Source organism: Gymnodraco acuticeps, unplaced genomic scaffold (genome assembly GCF_902827175.1).
Source record: "Gymnodraco acuticeps unplaced genomic scaffold, fGymAcu1.1, whole genome shotgun sequence".
Classification (NCBI taxonomy): Eukaryota; Metazoa; Chordata; class Actinopteri; order Perciformes; family Bathydraconidae; genus Gymnodraco; species Gymnodraco acuticeps.
In genome coordinates, this window is record NW_022990825.1 from 372,948 (window position 1) to 392,568 (window position 19,621).

Consider the following 19,621-nt stretch of genomic DNA (forward strand, 5'->3'; position numbering starts at 1 on the left):
GGATGCTTCAATCAGTCACACATTTTTAGAGACAGATCCTGCAGACACAAAGCTCAAGGAAACAACGATTAACGGTCAGTATATTTTAATGATAGCCCGATTATTGAATATCATCTCAAATCGTTTACACCTTTCCCAGGTCTGAATTGGGATGCCAGAATTGCCATTTTAAAATGTTCAGAATAATAAAGTTATCAAATATAACAAGTTCCTATAAGTCCTCACACCTTGTTATACTTTTATCCATCCTCCAAAATCAGCCGGTGTCTTTCCCACCTAGATTCTTGTCTTAATGATGACGGAGCATCTGAGAAATATACACATCGTGCAGAAAATGTATCAATCAAAAAGTGTAAATGCCTATTATTATAATTATAATCATTTATTCAGATAATTCAATAGTAGCTCATAATACAAAGCCAAATTCATTTAACAAGTACAGCATCTACACACTCTGATGCAGTCGGGGATGTTGTGCACATTTACACAAGTTGCTTTGTGACCCGCCAAAAAAAAGAAGACACGGAAAAGAAAGCAAAACAAGTGCATTAATATCAATGTCAGAAGTGTAAGAAGTCAGAAGTTAGATTTAGATGACATTAGGTCAGAGCTTTGTAGTATTAGATGATACTGTACATGCTACACTTTAGCCTCAGGTGTGCCTAAACTACTATATGAACTTATTGTTTAACCCCTCATCTCTGAAGCAGGTCATTATTAGGTACCGGTATCCGCTAAGAAAATCCAAATTGTGCACCCCTCACATTTTTACATCAAATCAGACGAAGGTACCAACCAGGAGATGACATCACGACAAAACGAATACCTCAATACAACTATGAATACTCTGATAGAAATAAAAGTCCTGCATTTAGAATGTTACTAAGTAAAAGAACCAAAGTATTAGCAATTATTTGATGATTATATTTCCTATTATTAATCTGAATCTTCTAAAGCTATCACACAAATGTAATGTAATACAATATTTACCACCTTTTATAAGTGGAATAGAAATAAATAATAAAATAATAATAAAGTAGCAGGAAATAGAATTTAAGAAAAATAAACTCGAGTGAATAAACATAGTTACTTTCCAGCACTGGTCAGCATACATTCAACCATAACACGTGGAAGTGTTTAAGAAGCCGTGTGGTAAAAAGCTAAATCTGACATGTTGTTATCCGGGTTTCATAAAAAAAAAAAGGTTCAATCTTTAGCTAGCTTGTTGCATCACAGACAGAAAAAACATCCTAAAGGTACTTCCTGGTTCTGTAGACACAAACTACTAAAGCTACTTTTTAAAGAGTAAATGCGACTATGGTTTCCCGCTGAATGGGAGCATCGCTACTTTCCAAAGATACATTGTTTGGGGTTAATATACTTTAAAGATCATTAGAATCAATGAATACATGTAGTTTGGTGCCCAACAAACGGCTACATTCTATTTTCCTCATCTTACAACCTATGTTCATTAACATCATGTTGTGTCGGGAGTCTCTCAGTGAAGAGCATCGCTACCTGATGGGGGGGGGCGTTCAGGAGATTGGCCTCTTGGTTATGTCCTGTTCTGCCAGGTAGTAGTTCAGGTATCCTCCCAGAGCGCCCACCGCCACCGCCGTCATGTGACTGGAGCAGCCGTCTGAGGAGTCACATTCAAAGTGAAGCAATGAGTGAGGGAACAAGTTATCATTATTATTTTTATAAAAATGAAGAGAAGAGCCAGAAACAGGAAATGATAACACAAAGATACCATAAGTCGATTCTGCAACTTCATTTGCATTCAAACTGTTTATGAAAGTCAACACATAACAGCAGTAAAATGACTTCAGATTTATTTTAAACCAAAAAAGTGTTAATAATAATAATAATAATAATAATAATAATAACAAAAGGAGTGAGGTCAGTCACACTGGTACGGGATCAAGAATCTGATAAAAGCTGTCTTCTTTATATTCGGCAGAAAGTTAGCTTTGATTAGTTATTTTTCTTCAACTTTCACAGCTCAAATTGCAATCATTTCCTATCTATTGGACTTTAATATGATATAACATGCGAGTACCTGGAAGTATCTTCTCCCTCCTCTTCACTCTCCGGTGAGGCTGCAGCTGCTCTAGCAGCTCGTCTCCGATGATCTGAGACATGATGCTCTCTGAGAAACAGCAGGTAACATCTCTCAAGTAATAATACTATCTCTCCATTTACTAATATGTTTAACCTCCACTAGACAGGACGGATACTTAGTATAACATTAAAGGAATAATTCAACCCCAAAATCATTTTATATACAACATTAACCCCATGTAACCTTGGATACTTGAAAAAAAACTAAGAAAAGTATTGAATTGAAAAATAAAAGGGAGTGGCGTTTAACAACAGCACAACTGCCGTACATGAAAACTCTCATACTACTAGTGCAGTATAATACAAGTCCCATTTATCCAATCAATGCTTAATACTTCACTAACACATTGGATTTTTAACAAAAACTGCCCTTAAAATTGCGTATAAACAGTACTCGAACAATAGACTAGAGTATTTTAGAGTAGAGTAGATTATTCGTGTGCAGTATTCCTTTTACTGAAGAGATTAAGCTTTAACATGTACTTTGACAGTAACGCTACAGTACCTAGAGATAATGAGATATTTTCAATTCAGTTGCATATTAAAACTTTCTTTTTAAACACGTACTGTCTCTCCCGAAGCAGCCCGCTTCCTCGTCCTGCAGCCGGAGGATGTGCTGCAGCCAATCAGCTTTGTAGAAGTCGGAGAAACCAGACAATCCACAAATCAGGACTGTTGAAGAAGAGCAGAGGAACTCAAGATAGTCCAAACTATAAAATAGGCCTATGTAAAATATATGCAGTTTGAAATATGTATAGGAAATACATGATGTAATACACACTACATGCAAACTTTTTCATCTGAATGTCCAAAATACTGACATACTGTTAATGTGTAAGAAATTGTAACAGATGGTGTACTGTATTGGATCTTGAGTTAAGGCACAAACGTGTTTTGTGAGGTCGAACTGTCCATTGACCTTTGAGCAGCAACATATAATCTGTTCATCCTAGTCTAAATTTACATTTGGCTGAATTTGAAGAACATCCCTCAAGGCTTCCCGAAGATGGCGCGTTCACACGAATGTGACAAAAAGAATGAAGAAGAATTTGAAATAATATACTCACTATTTTCAATGAAGATGTCAACCGTCTGCTCGGTGATCCCGTCCCTAAAGATGTCCTGGTTGGCCTTCATCATGTTGGAGCAGTAGATATTCTGGTACCTGCCCTCCGTCATGTTGGCGCGGGACTCTCTGGTGTCTCCTTTCAGCAGGTTAGTGCAGCCTCTCTGAGACCCACGCACACAGCAGAGTATTAATAGTGATAATAAATTATTCATGTTTTTATTTTAGCTTCTGCTCAGAACTTAGTGCATTTGGAGGTGAAGGTTACCAATGATTTTGAGTGATAGAGATATTTCGATAGTTTAACTTCTCACCATTTTCCCGATCATGAAGTAGAGCAGCTGGTGGGACAGAGAGTAGTGCGGACAGCCGAAACGTGTCATGGTGTCCCGGCAGGGTTTGGTGACGATGCAGGGCGTCCCGTTCATCTTCCTGCTCACACACACACACACACACACACACACACACACACACACACACACACACACACACACACACACACACACACACACACACACGCACGTAAATGCACTCACACTCCACCAAGACCCCTATCAATATCTTGATAGTGAAGAGTTTATAGTATATCATAGTTCATGTGGACAAGTTACATTATGTATTTGACATCCTGCTAACAACAGTGTAACAATTTAAGGCATAGCTATCAAATAATCCAAGGTCTGCCCAAAATGTCATCACTTCATAATTTTATCCTATTTTCTATCCGTGTCAAATTACCATAATTAGCGTTTGAATTCTTGTTTGTGTCTGTGGGGTTAACTTTTAATCAATTATTTCTTGAGTCCAACTGGATGTTTGTGCCAAATTTGAAGAAAGGCATGTTGTATGTTGGAGAAGCCGGGGATTATATTTATTATCACCAACGCTGCTGCTGCTTTGCATAGGATACTAAATATGTTTGAATCTTTTAGACCGAGGTTTACAAACACAGATACTTTTTTGTTTCAGGAAGACATGTTTTAAACCCTCATTCTGTCGAGGTCGCATCATTTTTTTCTGATATTTCTGTCTGTGTAATGAAGTCTTGCCCTGTTGTTTTTTCGTCTCTGACAATAAGTGTTCGTACCAGGTTCCCAGCAGCAGCGTCAAACATTTGTCGCTGAGCTGCTCGTCGTAGCACTCGGTGCTCAGGATGGAGGAATACACCAGGCTGGTGTCCGTGGACTGCCACTCCTGAGGGATCAGATAGAAGCTCGACGACAGCAGGGGCTCAAACTCTGCAGCATACACACAAAGGTATTTACCATCAGACCATTTATTAATGAAGAAATATAATTGTATGTTCTTTTTCTACTACATTATATATCTGCTCTGTAAATCACACATCCTGTGCTCTCCTTTGAGAAAGTGTCAGTACCTGAAAGGTAAGCATTCATTTTGTAGGATTTTTATGTTTGTAAGTTACTTATTCTTATTTATTTTTCTTAATTCACAAAAAAATACACTAATATTGAGGGAATTGTTCCTTATTATGCATTAGTCTATGTCAAATGTACCATGAAAACTGTAACATGTTATTATTTATTTTCTTTACTTATTTTTAGATTTATCAAGATCAAAATATACTTAAAGACATTTAAGACCCAATTTTGTGTTTACATGTTTAATCTCTAAGATGTAACGTTGAGTAAAAGGGTTTGTTTTTCTGTTCAAACATCACACTACGGGGCTCCTGGGTAATGGAGTCTTGCTCACCTCTGTAGTACTTGGGGTCGTTCTGCTGCAGGGCGGTGACGGCCTTCTCGAAGCTCCGGTCCAAACGTTTGACCAGAACCACGGTGGAGGTCCTCTGGGCCCAGCTGACCGGGTCGCTGTGGGGCCACGTGCGCACCGCCTCCTTCAGCTCAGCTGGGACACAGTCAGCAGCAGAGGAAATCTTTATACAATAATAACATTTGCAACCTTTCCTTTTTTATTCTGACTGGCACATTTCTGCACATGTCCTTCCCTCTTTCACACTGTTGTAATACACCTTTCTTACTTAAGTCAAAAAGCAGCAGCATTTATTCTGCTGGTATCTGATACTGACTTTTATAGTTGATCAAAATGTGAAAGAAGGAACATCGACATATTGAATTTCCAAAAACACTACATCAAAAGATTGGATTCCTTACTTTTAACAGCAGTAGAAATGAATTTGTTACGGACACAAACAAGGATGATATCGTAAAAAAGACAATATATACAAAAATACATTAAAATAAGATTTTAAAAAATCAGCTAACAGCATCCACATGCAAACTGTAGCGCTTGCTTCACATTTTAAATAACATAAAAATTACCTAAAAACTTCCCATTATATGAAGGGCATGCAATTATACCACTGAATAGTTTGGTAGTTTAATCTCTTATAGCCTACTTTTATTTGACTAATGACAAAGCTATAATATTTAATTATCTGCATGAATTACTTATCTGTCGAATATTTACACAACTTTGGCATTATTAATCTATGTTTATATAAATATGTTTATTTTATTCACAAAAATTATCCATTGACTTAATTTATAAAGTAACTAAAGCAAGCAGATGAAAGTAACTAAATCAAGAAGATCAATGTAGTACAATATTTCAATCTGAGTTGTAGTCGAGTAAAGCATGCAGCATATAAATACCCAAGTAATGTAGGTCTACAAGTACCTCACAATTGCACTTAAGTACAGTAGGCCTATTGTATAAATATATGTAGTTACATTTTACCACTGCCCTTGACCAACACATACAAAGATTTTTCCAGATGTTTACTGCAGCTGAGTGGACACACACACACGCACGCGCGCACACACACACACGCACGCGCGCGCACACACACACACACACACACACCACACACACACACACACACACACCACACACACACACACACACACACACAGGAGGCTCTGTTTTTGGTTCTCACCCTGCAGCATGAGGAACCCGACCACTCCGTCCAGGTTGATGTGCTCGTGTTGACTCTCCAGGAAGGCGGCTCCCCGGGAGAGGCTGCCCAGGATGTCATCGATCACCTCGGCCTGCGACCCTCCGCACACTGCGGCAAACAGAGCCAGCACTGCGGCCAGTTGATGCCCCGCAGCCTGCATGTTCTCAGTCAGACTGTGTGGAGGCTCCGGGACGGTAAATAGGGAGGGGAGGGGTAGGGGATGGGAGGGGAGAGGAGAGGAGAGGAGGGGAGAGGAGGGATGACAGGCTGTCTCTTTTCTCAAACGGGATGGGAAGAAGGAGAGGAGGCCGTGACGTAATTGCGAAAACAAACTCGACTTTATACCATACTCTATGGTACGCTTTACTTCCATAAAGTAAAAATAATAAAAGTTATCCCCCAAGTTCACTATAATTTGATATGGGTTTAAGGAATATGTTAAGAACAACATTTAAATACCTAAAGAAGACGTGATAAAGGTGTCAAATTGCATGAGGAAATCTTTAAAGAAGAATAACGTTTCTAATATCGTTTCTAATTTGGTATTTGTGAAGTTTAACTACCTAATGTTTTATTGTCCATGAATGCACCATACACTCTGCTTCCCCTTTAAATATAAAGCTCCTCCTCCTGCGCTGAGTTACGTCATAACAAACAAACATGGCGACCCCCGGCACCTGCACAACTTTTCTCGCTGTGTTTGCGCTCATTTCTGCGCTTTTAATTGGGTTTTATGGCGCCGGTTCGGGTGTAACATGGCCGGTTGTGTTTCTGACCGCTGTTACCGGGCTGGGGTCGCTGTGGCTGCGGCGGAGGGACGGCGGAACTGAGCGGCGTGTGTGTGTTCTGGTGCTGGGGGATTTGGGTCGCAGTCCCCGGATGCAGTATCACGCTCTGTCCCTCAGCAAACACGGGTATAATGTTACTTTTGTCGGGTTTTTAGGTAAGTTACAAACACGGATATGATATGACTTTTATAGGGTTTATTAGATGAAAAATAAACTTTCAATGTGTCATTCATAAATTCCTCTGTTTCCCAAAACGTCCCCTGATGCTGTCAACAACTGTGGAGTGTGTAACTAAGGGACCTTAACCTACATTTAAGTAACTGTTTATACACCATTGTATGTAATATAGTAAACACATATGCTATACATATGCATAACTGTTGCGAACTCAATCCCATAATTTAACTTCTTACAATAGTGTAGTACAGCATTATACTGTATTTCAAATGTTTTAATGCAAGCCTTTAAGTTTCAAATAAATGTTCAGTATAATACAATATGTTTTCTCTGTGATGTAGTGTAATGCTACTTTATACTTATGTAAATACCCAAAAAGGTAAATACTCAAGTACTAAAAAAAAGTGTCAAAATTACAATTCTTCACAAGTTGAGTAGTGCAACAAAAGTTATTTAATGCAGAAGACCACAAAAAACTGTAAGTGTTTTATTTTCAGATTTTTAAATGTATTTTAAATGTTAGATACCAAACCTCATCAGGAAGTGTTGAGAGAGGAAAAGATAAAGCTGGTGCCAATAGCAGAGGTTAAAGGAGTACACGGTAAACATCTTATTTCACATTTGATGTTTTTCAAAAGTAATGAAAAATTCCCAGAAATGTTATAATGTTTTTTACACAAGTGCTTTGTTGCTTTTTTTCTAGTGGGACCAAAAATCCTGACGTATGTGACGAAGGTGATCCTCCAGTGTCTGCAGCTGCTTTACGTGCTGCTGAGGATGGAAACACAGTCTCATATATTAATGCAGGTACGAGAACATTTTTGGAATACATTCTATTCTATTGATGGATATACTGCATTTAAAAGATAACCAGCTGTCACACAGGTACGCTTTTAAAGGAATGTCGGCCTATGCTAGTAATGACTGTGATTGTTTCCCAGAATCCCCCGGGGCTGCCTGGCATCGCGGTGGCGTGGCTCGTGTGCGTCCTGCGTGGCAGCAGGTTCGTCATCGACTGGCACAACTACGGCTACACCATCATGGCTCTGAGCCACGGGGACACGCACCCTGTGGTGAGGCTCGCAAAGTGGTGAGTGTGTGATCCCGGGGGTTGTTTTACTTTATGATATGCAAAATAATAGCTCACATCTTAGAAGCTGATAAGAAAATGCTGCAGATCCATTTCTTAGTCATGCCTGACATCCTGGTGTGCATATATTCTAAAAAAAATTGTTTTTATTCTTCCAGGTACGAGCACTTTTTCGGCCCGCTGGCCTCTCGTAACCTGTGTGTCACCAATGCAATGAAGGATGACCTGCAGAAAAACTGGGGCATCAAGTATGTCATTTTTACACACACACACACACACACACACACACACTTTTCCCCTGCTGTTTCCAGCTTCTCGATATCATTGACTATGGCAATCAGGAAGTTGCGACTTAAAGCTGTGGTACTGTATACATGACTTGGCACAATTAAAACAAAGTTCCGGTAAAAGAAAACAAATATGGACAATAAAGTCAGCCAAAGCCTGCCATCAAAGTTATTAATTGCAAACTAAGTGATGTAATAATAAAACATTTGGACTGTTTGCAGGGCGACCACTCTGTACGACTGTCCGCCCTCCATCTTCAGAGAGACTCCTCTGAAGCTGCAGCACGGGCTCTTCATGAGACTCGCCAACACGTATCCTCAGTTCCAGAGCAGAGGGTGAGGAACTCTACTGCGGCTTTTCATATCTGTTAATGCTCCTCTCCATCTTGACAAAGAAACACTAACATCTGGTTTTGATCTTCAGTGTTAATGGGTACATTCAAAAGATTTGCAGTTGTCACAATATTGATTGCTGATCTTTTTCAACTCTTTTCCAAGGCATGTGAATTGGCGAAGTGAATATATAATAAATATAATCAACAAGGATTTGGTCAACTGTTATAATGTAATAACATATCAAATTAGTGATGTTACGTACTGCGCCGAGGCTTCGGAGCGTGTGGCGAGTAATCCCCGAAGCTTTTTGTGAAGCTTGTATCGAGGCTTGTATCGTTTTGGGCCAGTGACGTCATCGATGACAAACGAAGCCTCGCTGCCTGTCAATACCACGTGACTGCTTCAGGAAGCCATTCAGATCGGTTGAACCGTTGAACCACAACGCTCATAATACCCATGGATGTATAATGAACGATATTACCCCTCCTGTACCCGGGCCCGGTGACACGATGGAATCAAGAGAGCTCAGACCCTCACTTATATAGAGGTCGGAATATGTCATAAGTATAAATAGATACAAGCATAAATACATGTAGGAATAAAAACATGAATAAATGAATAAATACAGGAATAAATAGGATCCAGTATTTTCAGATAGATTCAGCGTGTGTGCTGTGGCTCAGCTGGAAAGCAGTTGACTCACAACCGCAGGGTCCCTGGTTCAACAACTGGTCAATGCGTCTTTTGTTGTTTATAAAAGCTACAGCTAAATGTGATAATGTAGTTAATAAATGTATTCTTTGATATGGTTTAGCCTTTCTCAGGCTACAACATGGTTACGTTTAAGAATATTATTAAGGAATACAAATCCCTCTTTGCAATGTTTACCAGCCTCCTTAGGCTTTTCAATCACAATCATTAAACACAATATTGTTAACATGAAAATATGATTTAATGTTCGTTGTTTAGAGTTATTCTAAGGCTTTACTCATTGGGAACTCGGTATGAGATGATGGAGCACACTATTGAGATGTCAAATCTGCCTGTTTTACACACTTTGACCAACAGGGGGTTTGTGTTCAGATGAAGCCCATGATGAAGCCTCATGAGATGAACCCTTTTGCGAACCAATTGGCTGGAAAGCTTCAAAGCTTCATAAGGCTTTATCTCACCATCACTAGATACAACATACTATTACAATTATTTCCTCAAAGCCACCAGACTCCATTGACATTAACCTCAGCTATCAAATTATGACATACTCACACCATTTTATGTAGCAAATTGAAATACTCAAATACAAGTATGTCGAAATAATACTTTACTTGTCACATTCCTCCTCTGTTTCTCCAGGTGTGAGGAGGATAAGCAGGTGGAGCGGTCGGTGTTCTCAGAGTGTGATCTCTGTGAGGAGGCGGTGACGCTGAGGGCGGAGCGGCCGGCGCTGCTGCTGAGCAGCACCAGCTGGACCGGTGAGAGGAGGGAGACACAGGGAGCATTTACTGACTACACATATTCAATATGCTTGTTTTGTATTATTAAGATGTGCTACAAGTAGATAATAATAATAATACATTTGATTTATATAGCGCTTTTCCTGGTGCTCAAAGCGCTTAAGATGGATACTTTTAGTTTGGGATTTCTTTTTCCTTATATGATATACGATTCGTTTTTTTTTGTAGATTTAGATTACATGATGTTAGCAGATACATGATGTTAGCAGATACATGATGTTAGCAGATACATGATGTTAGCAGATACATGATGTAGCAGATACATGATGTTAGCAGATACATGATGTTAGCAGATACATGATGTTAGCAGATACATGATGTTAGCAGATACATGATGTTTAGCAGATACATGATGTTAGCAGATACATGATGTTAGCAGATACATGATGTTAGCAGATACATGATGTTGGCAGATACATGATGTTAGCAGATACATGATGTTAGCAGATACATGATGTTAGCAGATACATGATGTTAGCAGATACATGATGTTAGCAGATACATGATGTTAGCAGATACATGATGTTAGCAGATACATGATGTTAGCAGATACATGATGTTAGCAGATACATGATGTTAGCAGATACATGATGTTAGCAGATACATTACGTCAGCAGATACATTACGTCAGCAGATATTAGCAAGATGTCATTTTTTACACTCAAAGCTCCCTTTGAGTTAGAATGAAGCAAATATATGTTGTCATATTTCACTGCGATTATATTTTAGTTTGTCAAATAATAATCATAAATGATTAGGCAAATGTAACAAGCTTTTAAGTGGGTTACTTTTGGCTTTGGGGATTTTTTATTTCATAATTTGTTGATATCTTTTTAATTTAATGCTGTGAATACATTTGTTTTAACGTTGTTTTAGTTTCTGTTTGAACTCTTTAGATTAAATCCGATTTGACTGCTTCCATCTTTAAATGGCTCTTCTCTCCACAGAGGACGAAGACTTCTCCGTCCTACTGAAGGCTCTTGAAGGTGTGAAAGCATATTTCTACAGTGTGTAGTTATTACTTCTACATAAGTAAAGGATTTTAATTCTTCCACCGTTTGCAGTCAATTGAATTAATATCAGTTGTATTCTGGGTTGAGATGGTCCAAATATGTTTTATACATTTCTAACATTCTTAAAAGTTGACTCTGTGCTTGAAATAGAATTATTTGAGTTTCACAGTCTCACCGCTGTTTTTTTGCCCCACAGATTATGAAGGTTTTATAAAAGCAGGAGCTTCGTTGCCATCTTTAGTCTGTGTGATCACAGGTAACTCTTTGCACTGCACGGTTACACCAAAGCTCTGATTTCAAAAGGTTTTATTAGTGTGTGTGTGTGTGTTTCTGTGCAGGTAAAGGTCCTCAGAAGGAGTACTACAGGAAGCTGATTGACTCTCTGCAGTTGGAGCATGTGCAGATCTGCACACCGTGGCTGGAGGCCGAAGACTATCCTGTGTTACTGGGTGAGACATAAATACGTTACGATTATTTTTAAGACAATTCAACACATTGAGCTCATGTTGGAAGAAGCAATGGGCTCACAATAACCTGAGGTTTCTCTAAAACTTTTTCTTTTAAAGTCTGAGCAATTAATAATAATCAAAACATACAGTCAAAGGCCGGTGGGAAAATAAAGGGACATGGATTACTGTGTCATAAAATAACTCTTACCATAAATGTAAAACTTTTGTTTAAAGCCTGTCAGAAGACTATGAACGATTTGTGTCAAAGAAAAATTACAATAACAAAAACCCTGAAATGATTTTGTTTTTAGAGATGTCATCTGTAAAACTGAAATGTGTGTTAGTATCAAAGCTAACTAAGCAAATCTGTCAACAATCTGATAACTGAAACATACTGAATTGTGCAAAATATCTCAAGTAATTCAAATGAAAACGTGTTACAAACTTAAAGCATGTGGGGAAATGTCTGCAAGTTGCTCACATGGCTGCCTCAAAATGGTAAGAGAACAGAGGGAATTATAATTCAGTGTGTGTGTGTCTCCTATCAGGCTCAGCAGATCTGGGTGTGTGTCTCCACAAGTCCTCCAGCGGTCTGGACCTCCCCATGAAGGTGGTGGACATGTTCGGCTGCTGCCTGCCCGTCTGCGCCATCCACTTCCACTGGTGAGTCTGCTTTCACTTTAAACACTGATAAAATAACAATAACAAAGGTACTAGGTATCAGAAAGAACTATGGAGGGATGGGTCACTCTGAGAGCTGACATGACACCTCTCTTCCCTCAGTTTACACGAGCTGGTGAAGCACGAGGAGAACGGGCTGATCTTCAGAGACGCTCAGGAGCTCGCTGAGCAGCTCAAGGTGAGACTAATACATGTTTCCAGAATACAGACAAAAATCAGATAAAGAACGTTCAGAATACTTGAATTCATGGTTTAGTTTCTGTCCACGATTTTAATTTGTATCAACAAGTTCTCAACACAGAGGTGATTACTGAGCTAAATCAAGGTTAAAAGAAGGTTTCACTTCAGTACACACGTTTGACACATGTTCACGGTGGTTAAATCACTTTTTAACACCTTTAGCAAAGATTACAGCTTATCACAATTACTTTGTACAATTACTAGTTTAAATGTATTTTCACCTTTTTAGAGAAACTCCCCCTAAAACCATTAATTCATATATATTTATATTATTTCTCCACTGTAACTGAGGCGAATCAGAACTATACCAGTCCTGATCAAAACTGCAGCATATAATACATTTGGATGAAAAGAACACTTAAAGCTAAGGGAAATGTGTCATTCGTTCACAGTCTGATATGATCAAGAACATTGAATTGGATCCATTTTGATTTTGTTGTGCAGGAAACCAGGAAAATAGCATGTTTGTCTTATAGGGTAACATCAGAAGTAAAAGGTTCAAAGCCAAGTCTCTATATATTCATTTAAAGATATGATCATGATTTTACACTGTGGTGTAATCTGTACAATGTCCATGGAATACAAAATGGTGGTTTTAATTCAGGGGTAATTTCTTTTCTTTTAAGACTATGATTGTCTGGATTTTGGACACACATGTTATCATACACTTATTAGAGAAGCTGAGGTTACACTTTCAATATGTTAATATGTAGATTAAGGATGTAAGCCAAATGCATTAAATCACCTAAAATGATATTAAAAACGTTTGAACAAGCCATAAATGTTCTTAGTGAGGAACATGGCTTTTGAAATAAATCTGATCGTGTCTGTTTCAGTCTCTGCTCTCAGAGTTCCCCGGGTCAGGGGGCCAGCTCGGGGCCTTCAGGATGACCCTGCGGCGCAGCAGGGGGCCAGGCTGGGACGAGAACTGGGACCAGAATGTCCTACCTCTCCTCTCCGCTCCCTGAGGGACACCAGGAGGGACATTTAATGGACAATACTCATTTTTCAGACCAAAAACGCATCTAAATCTCACCTTTTGAATTCTGCCTCGTTACATTAAAGAGGAAGGAATGAGTCTGATTAACTTTAAAAAATGAGATGCAGCAGCAACACAGGTGAGATAAAGTACAAACGTTTGATTCCAGCTATTTTTGTAGTACTACAGAGCACTTGAATGTATAAAAAGGACACTTTGATACGATGTAAATTTGTAAATAAAATCTTTATTGTGCTACAGTCATCTGTACAGTTGGATCATTTCTATAGCAGAGCCTCTGCTGTAAGGGAACACGTGGCTGACGGCTCCTGTCATCACCCGATGGCTGATTCCTGCTTTTTCTGTCAAAATAAAACACATTCAGTCAGAACACCTCATGATATTAAGGGCATTAAAGCCCTCATAAAATAAAAATCATTCGGATTTACCCACAAGAGATCTCAGTATATCTAATAATTAACAAATCAAATACCGTTCATAAGTCATGTAAGTGAAATATAATTAAAGTCGTAAGCTGCTTGTGTTGCGCCTAGAAAACGGGAGATATCAATAATCATCTTTCGTACACAATACCATTTTTCCAAAGTATTTACATTTGCACAAAATATCTTCAATATTAAGTACATGTCATTTTTAAATCTGAATTTGCAAAAGTTATTACAACAGCGTTTGAACCAACCGGTTTTTTAATCGTTAAAAATCTTAAACCTTTTTTACAAGACTTGTATATGCCTGTCGTCTTTGTGGTGTGTTCAAGTGCGATTCTTTAGCAAAGAAGCAGTAGACTTGAAGCGATGTAAAAAAATGCATTGGTCTCTTCACTTTATTCAGGGCTCTATTTTAAGCACTTAAGCATTACACATTCTATTGATGTGTGTATGAATGTTGTATTACAAAGAAGGGGAAAAAACGATCTATAAAACCAGAAATATGCTGCTTATACTGGAAAGAATATCATCAGTAAAATAAAAAGAACAGGTTCTCACCGAGCTGCGTCTTAAACCCGCTGTAGGTCTCTGGGTTTCTCACGGTGGAGCAGATGTAGATGTCAGGATTGGAGCAGCTCAGGATGGTGTTCAGCAGCTTCACCAGACTCTCTGCAACCTCCGGGTCGTACACCACATCTGCAAGGGGGTGGGGGGGGAGAGAGAGAATCAAGTTTATTGCCAGGTACCTTTACACATACAAGGAATTTGCTTTGGTATCTGGTCGTGCGAACATAAACAATCGGAAAAAAACAATTTGCAAAGTAGGTAAAAAAAAAAAGGAAATATATAAGTATAATAAAATAAGTATTTTTAAGAAACAATTTAGCATTAAAAAGGATGCTAAAGACAAGTATTTACACCAAATTTGTATTTAACTATACAAATAACCGTAAAAGCTAAAATACAAAAAACACTTAGCACAATGAGTAAATGGCAAACTACAGTGTATTATATTCTAAAGTGGAGCGCTGTGCAGACGTGTGCCAAAAGCAGTCAGAGTTGAGCATGAACACGGCTCACAGTATTAAAAAAAGAACAAGGTGTTGTTCACATGATGAGAACATCTGCATGTAGGTTTCCTCTTTTTTAACTATTAACATTCCACCTCTGGACCCTGATCTCTGACCTGCAGCGATGACGGTATCGGCTTCGATCCGAGCGACCTGCTCCTCCGTCGCCGTGCTCCAGTCCAGCTCCTGCACGGTGACGGGGGGGGGCTCCCTCTGCGTCACAGCATTGAGCCGCACGTTGTCTTCGAGCGTCTGCAGCACCCGGGGGTGACAGTCGCTGAACACGAACCTCTTCGGGCTGCAGGAGCGACAGATGGTGATGCCGGTCAGCCCCACCCCGCTGCCCAGCTCCAGCACCGTCCTGCAGAGAGGGGGGGTGGGGTTAACTGTGTGAGTATGCAGAGGGAGAAGAAGTACTCGCGTATTAAAGTAATACTAAAATGTAAAAATACTCAATTAAAATGTAAGTATAATGTAAGTATATGTAGTTACTAAGGGTAAAAGTACTCATGTGTAATAGCCTATTTCAGAATCAAATATTAAGGCACTGGATTATGGTTATTGATTCATTAATGTGTCTATAACAGCTGTAAAGTTGGAGCTCATTTTAATTACTCTATATACTGCTGCTGAATATATTAACCTTTAATTAAATGTCAATGTTTATTTATTAGTTCATTTATATTTAGTTTAAGCTAATATATTGTATCTATAAAGTAACTAAAGCTGTCAAAGGAATGCAGTGGAGTAAAACATGTACAATATTGACTTCAGAAATGTAGTGGAAGAGAGGTATAAAGTAGTATAAAGTCAAACTGCTCAGGTAATGTAGTATGAGTACCTCCAATTTGTGAAATCAACTGCACGCCTTTCAAACGTTGATTTAGAATGAAAATGTCAACGTTATGAAAAGAGGATCAATCAGAGTCAAATAAATCGAATTCTGAGTCTTGCAGGATGCAGATCTTTTGACTACAATGATTTCTCTGTATATCTGAAGGTCTCCTGGTGCTGGGTACCTGCCGCTGAAGGCCTGTCGGTGCTCCAGAGCCCACTCAGTGAGGAAGAGAGCGGCCTCCCACGTCACCAGGCCCGTGGTCCCGTCTGAGATCAGAGCCACGCTCTCCCTCAGGCTGACCGAGTCCCCGCCGGGCTGCGGAGAGGACAACAACACTGGAATATCTGTCTGCAACTCAACTCTTGAATATCCTTTTTGTATTCCTTATTTAAAGATTGTATAATACAATTCAACAGATTTATCCCTGAAATGAGTATTTCAAAGATTAAATATGTTCTTTAAACCCACATAAATATCTTTGAACTTGAGTTCTTGGAACGTTAAAAAGCAAAAAGCCAAAGGAAGCTCTTAAAGTACCAGTAGGTAGCTCTTGTAGCACTCGCTGGTGTCTTCAGCTCCCACCACTTCAGCCAGAGCGTCGATACAGCTCGTCCAGAGGGTCGCAGCCCGCCGCCTCCTGCTGCACAGACACACAATATTAAACACATTACTGTAGGGAGGAGTATAACACTGCTTTTACATTACAAATAGGTGTTTGTCCCATGCTTTTGATGGGTTATCTACTAAGATGTATGTTGAATGGTAAGAATGTGGCTTGAAACTGGATCAAAAGTGTATTTTGACAGATTCTGGCAGAGAATCAGAATCAGGTTTATTACCAGGTAGGTTGACACGTGCGAGGAAATTGACTTGGTGTTGTGGTGCATACATAAAAGTAAAACAAAAATGTAAAAGACAGATACAAAACTGTTTTAAGAAAACTATAATAGCATTGAAAAATATAGTCAAATATAGCAGTATTTACATTGAAATACAATTGGAATAATGCTAATAGGACTCCACACAGGAGACTAGATGAAACTCACTGTTACACGGATAACAATTACACATTTCTCTAAAAAACATTAGGATACTGTAAATAAACAACTGTACAAGATATAAATAACATAAGTATAGTTATTTTTCACATTCTAATGCTAAAATGTTACATAGTTCACCTCTTAAACAAACTAATAATAATAATAGTCTCACAGGGAATTTTTCTATAATAAGTCCCAAATATCATTATTATCTCCTGGAGAGTTAGAAGACATTATAAGAAACTAAAGTAACTACAATAGCATTATCAACAGATGTATATAAATATATTTTCTATGAGGGACAGACGGATGGAAACCAACCCGTTTGATGAGCTGAGAGAGAAACAGCTTCCTGTATTTGGCTGACGGAGGAAACTTCCGGCACAAAGAGTGAAGGCATGTCTGCGGGAAACACAAAGGACACATATTAGTTTATTCAATTGATAACTGTTTTATGTTTAGAAGACTTTGGCAGGATTGAGTGCAGCCGCACTTACCTGTTTCAGGATGTCTGAAATCAGCTCTGACGATTTGTTGCTTTCCAGATCTTTTTCTACAAACTGGAAAGTAGATATTATTAGTTGGAAATAATAAAATGGTTTGAAGCCTTTAATGAGCTGTTCGTGCTCACATGTTTGTATTAGTACAGTCTCGCAGGTTACCACCTTTTTGATTTGTACACTTTAATGCATTTTTGGAAAATGAATTGATTGCTATTTTCTACATTACACTGGTATTGCACTGTTATCAGACCCATTTAAATCAATGTAACACCAATACTACATTGTTATTACACTGTTCCCCTATTATACTGTTTTTCATCAATATATTATAGCTCTCAGATATATACAAAACATGTCTCTGAAGTGTTTGGCTCCAAACACCAAACAGATCATTGCAGCATCCCATAATCCCCTCTGTTTCAGCCCTGTTTCAAAAGTGCTGATTCTCTGTCTGTTACTTTAGATGAAAATAAGGAGCCCCTCCCCACGCCCCTCTGAGAGAGATTTGGTTACAAAGAACACAATGGAGCTCTAGGAGGAGATTCAGGTGATAAGGTGTGTGTGTGGGGGGGGGTGTTACCTTGGTTGGTGATTGGCTAATGGTTACACAAGCCAACAAATCGTTATGACATCATAAAGTGTCCAAAATCTGATCAGCTCATTTTCAGACAGGTTTTTATAGAAATGGATCAGGACAAAAAGAGAGAGAATCTTTGTTCCTGAAACTTTCAGAGTGATAGGTGAATAGGTGACCTTTAACCCCATTTTACATATGGATACATCCTGTCAAATGACTGTAACCCCCTAGATACAGAAATCAACATTGCGATTGAGACTTTAAATATATGTATGCTTTATTTTACAGAATCATTTGTTTTAATATGTTTTTCATTCTAATTTGGATATAACTTATTCTACTTTATATTAATTATTTCTCATTATTTTCAAGTACAGTCTTATACCAACCACCATTTTACTGAATATATGCATGTGAGGAAAGCTTATGGATTTAATTTAAACACTTAATTCAACCTTTATTAAACCACTCTTATTTTTAAAAGGTCAATATGTTATTTCAGTATATTAGCAAACTGAACTGCAGTCTGAATTGAAGAAGGTTCAGATTAATTGTCACATTTCGTCCTGCTGGTGGATCATATGTGTGCCGAAATATGCAATAATATTTCTGATAAAATCAGTCTTTTTTAGGCACTGAATATATTTTCTGCTGAGCATTATATCACGAATATATAAATATTTGAGTGGACTTTGGCTGAGCGCTCACTCTGCATGATGAATGGAGACGGGATAATAGCAATGTTAGCACGAAGCCATACTCACAGTCCAGGGAAATGAAAGTAGACGACTCATGGCGAAAAAAGGAGCCTGAAAGTCCTGCGAAATGTCCATCTTAATGACTGTTTTCCTGGGGTTTGTACTACTTAGACCGGACAGTTCCTCATACCCTGGACATGTGTTGGTCCTGGTCACAACGTCAGGTCCTAGGTCTTGTTCCTAACCGGTTTTCCATCACCTCCGTGAAAAACGTTATAGCCTTAAGGAAATATATGAGAGTTAATTCATCAGGACTATATACAAGAGAACCGCTATGCTAAGAGAATCCGACTGAACTTTGTTATTAATCAATGGGCAACGTCATTAAGATGCGACAGCGGGTTTAGTGCATCTGCGTCTTCCGTGGGGAAACTACAATTTACCGTAAAGCGGACTACTGCTAGCGCATCCACATACTTTAAGCCGTGTCCAATTATCGTGTTGTTTTCATGGTTGTTTTATGCGGGCTTTCTCAACGTGAACATTAAAAAAACATGTTCTTTATTACTAAGGTTTGAATTTACGGAAGAGAATTAGAGCCACATGAGATCTTTGTTATGATGTGACCAAAAGTTTAAAAAAAAATGTAATCTCAGAATTCTGAAAAAAGGCAGAATTCCCCAAAAACATTTTTCATGTGGCCTTAAACTTTTTCCGTAGGAATTGGTATAAACAAATTATTACCGTCCCTCCCTCTGCTGTCC

At 38.7% G+C, this 19,621-nt stretch overlaps 3 protein-coding genes across 8 annotated transcripts; 1 reads left to right on the forward strand and 2 right to left on the reverse strand.

Annotated features, from left to right (window-relative positions):
- Positions 1–68: 68 nt before the first annotated feature.
- cunh16orf89 (chromosome unknown C16orf89 homolog) lies at positions 69–6,334 on the reverse strand. 3 transcript variants are annotated; one of them, XM_034232883.1, is made up of 9 exons: positions 6,108–6,334; positions 4,904–5,056; positions 4,275–4,425; positions 3,502–3,619; positions 3,189–3,351; positions 2,689–2,793; positions 2,060–2,149; positions 1,519–1,639; positions 69–307 (listed from the first exon to the last, which is right to left on the reverse strand). In XM_034232883.1, the coding sequence occupies exons 1-8, from the start codon at positions 6,286–6,288 to the stop codon at positions 1,536–1,538; spliced, it is 1,065 nt and encodes a 354-aa protein (XP_034088774.1). In that variant the 5' UTR covers positions 6,289–6,334; the 3' UTR covers positions 69–307; positions 1,519–1,535. The 3 variants fall into 3 exon arrangements, with proteins under 3 accessions (XP_034088774.1, XP_034088772.1, XP_034088773.1); XM_034232881.1 differs by lacking the exon at positions 69–307 and having other exon boundaries at positions 372–1,639; positions 2,060–2,132; XM_034232882.1 differs by lacking the exon at positions 69–307 and having other exon boundaries at positions 372–1,639.
- Positions 6,335–6,788: 454 nt separating this feature from the next.
- alg1 (ALG1 chitobiosyldiphosphodolichol beta-mannosyltransferase) lies at positions 6,789–14,179 on the forward strand. 4 transcript variants are annotated; one of them, XR_004570669.1, is made up of 14 exons: positions 6,789–7,071; positions 7,617–7,694; positions 7,797–7,900; positions 8,035–8,183; positions 8,342–8,431; positions 8,693–8,806; positions 10,160–10,278; positions 11,268–11,306; positions 11,530–11,589; positions 11,672–11,782; positions 12,331–12,445; positions 12,566–12,641; positions 13,540–13,821; positions 13,944–14,179. XR_004570669.1 is itself a non-coding variant. In XM_034232873.1 (13 exons), exons 1-13 carry the CDS (start codon positions 6,789–6,791, stop codon positions 13,669–13,671), a joined length of 1,470 nt encoding a protein of 489 aa, XP_034088764.1. In that variant the 3' UTR covers positions 13,672–13,939. The 4 variants fall into 4 exon arrangements, 3 of the variants coding, with proteins under 3 accessions (XP_034088764.1, XP_034088765.1, XP_034088766.1); XM_034232873.1 differs by lacking the exon at positions 13,944–14,179 and having other exon boundaries at positions 13,540–13,939; XM_034232874.1 differs by lacking the exon at positions 13,944–14,179 and having other exon boundaries at positions 6,790–7,071; positions 11,678–11,782; positions 13,540–13,939.
- On the reverse strand, positions 13,910–19,290 carry eef2kmt (eukaryotic elongation factor 2 lysine methyltransferase). Its single transcript, XM_034232876.1, is given in 9 exon segments — positions 13,910–14,044; positions 14,690–14,827; positions 15,318–15,562; positions 16,221–16,354; positions 16,577–16,639; positions 16,641–16,679; positions 17,401–17,481; positions 17,577–17,639; positions 18,924–19,290. Coding segments are annotated over 9 exon segments (933 nt in total). The 5' UTR covers positions 18,993–19,290; the 3' UTR covers positions 13,910–13,943.
- Positions 19,291–19,621: the final 331 nt, after the last annotated feature.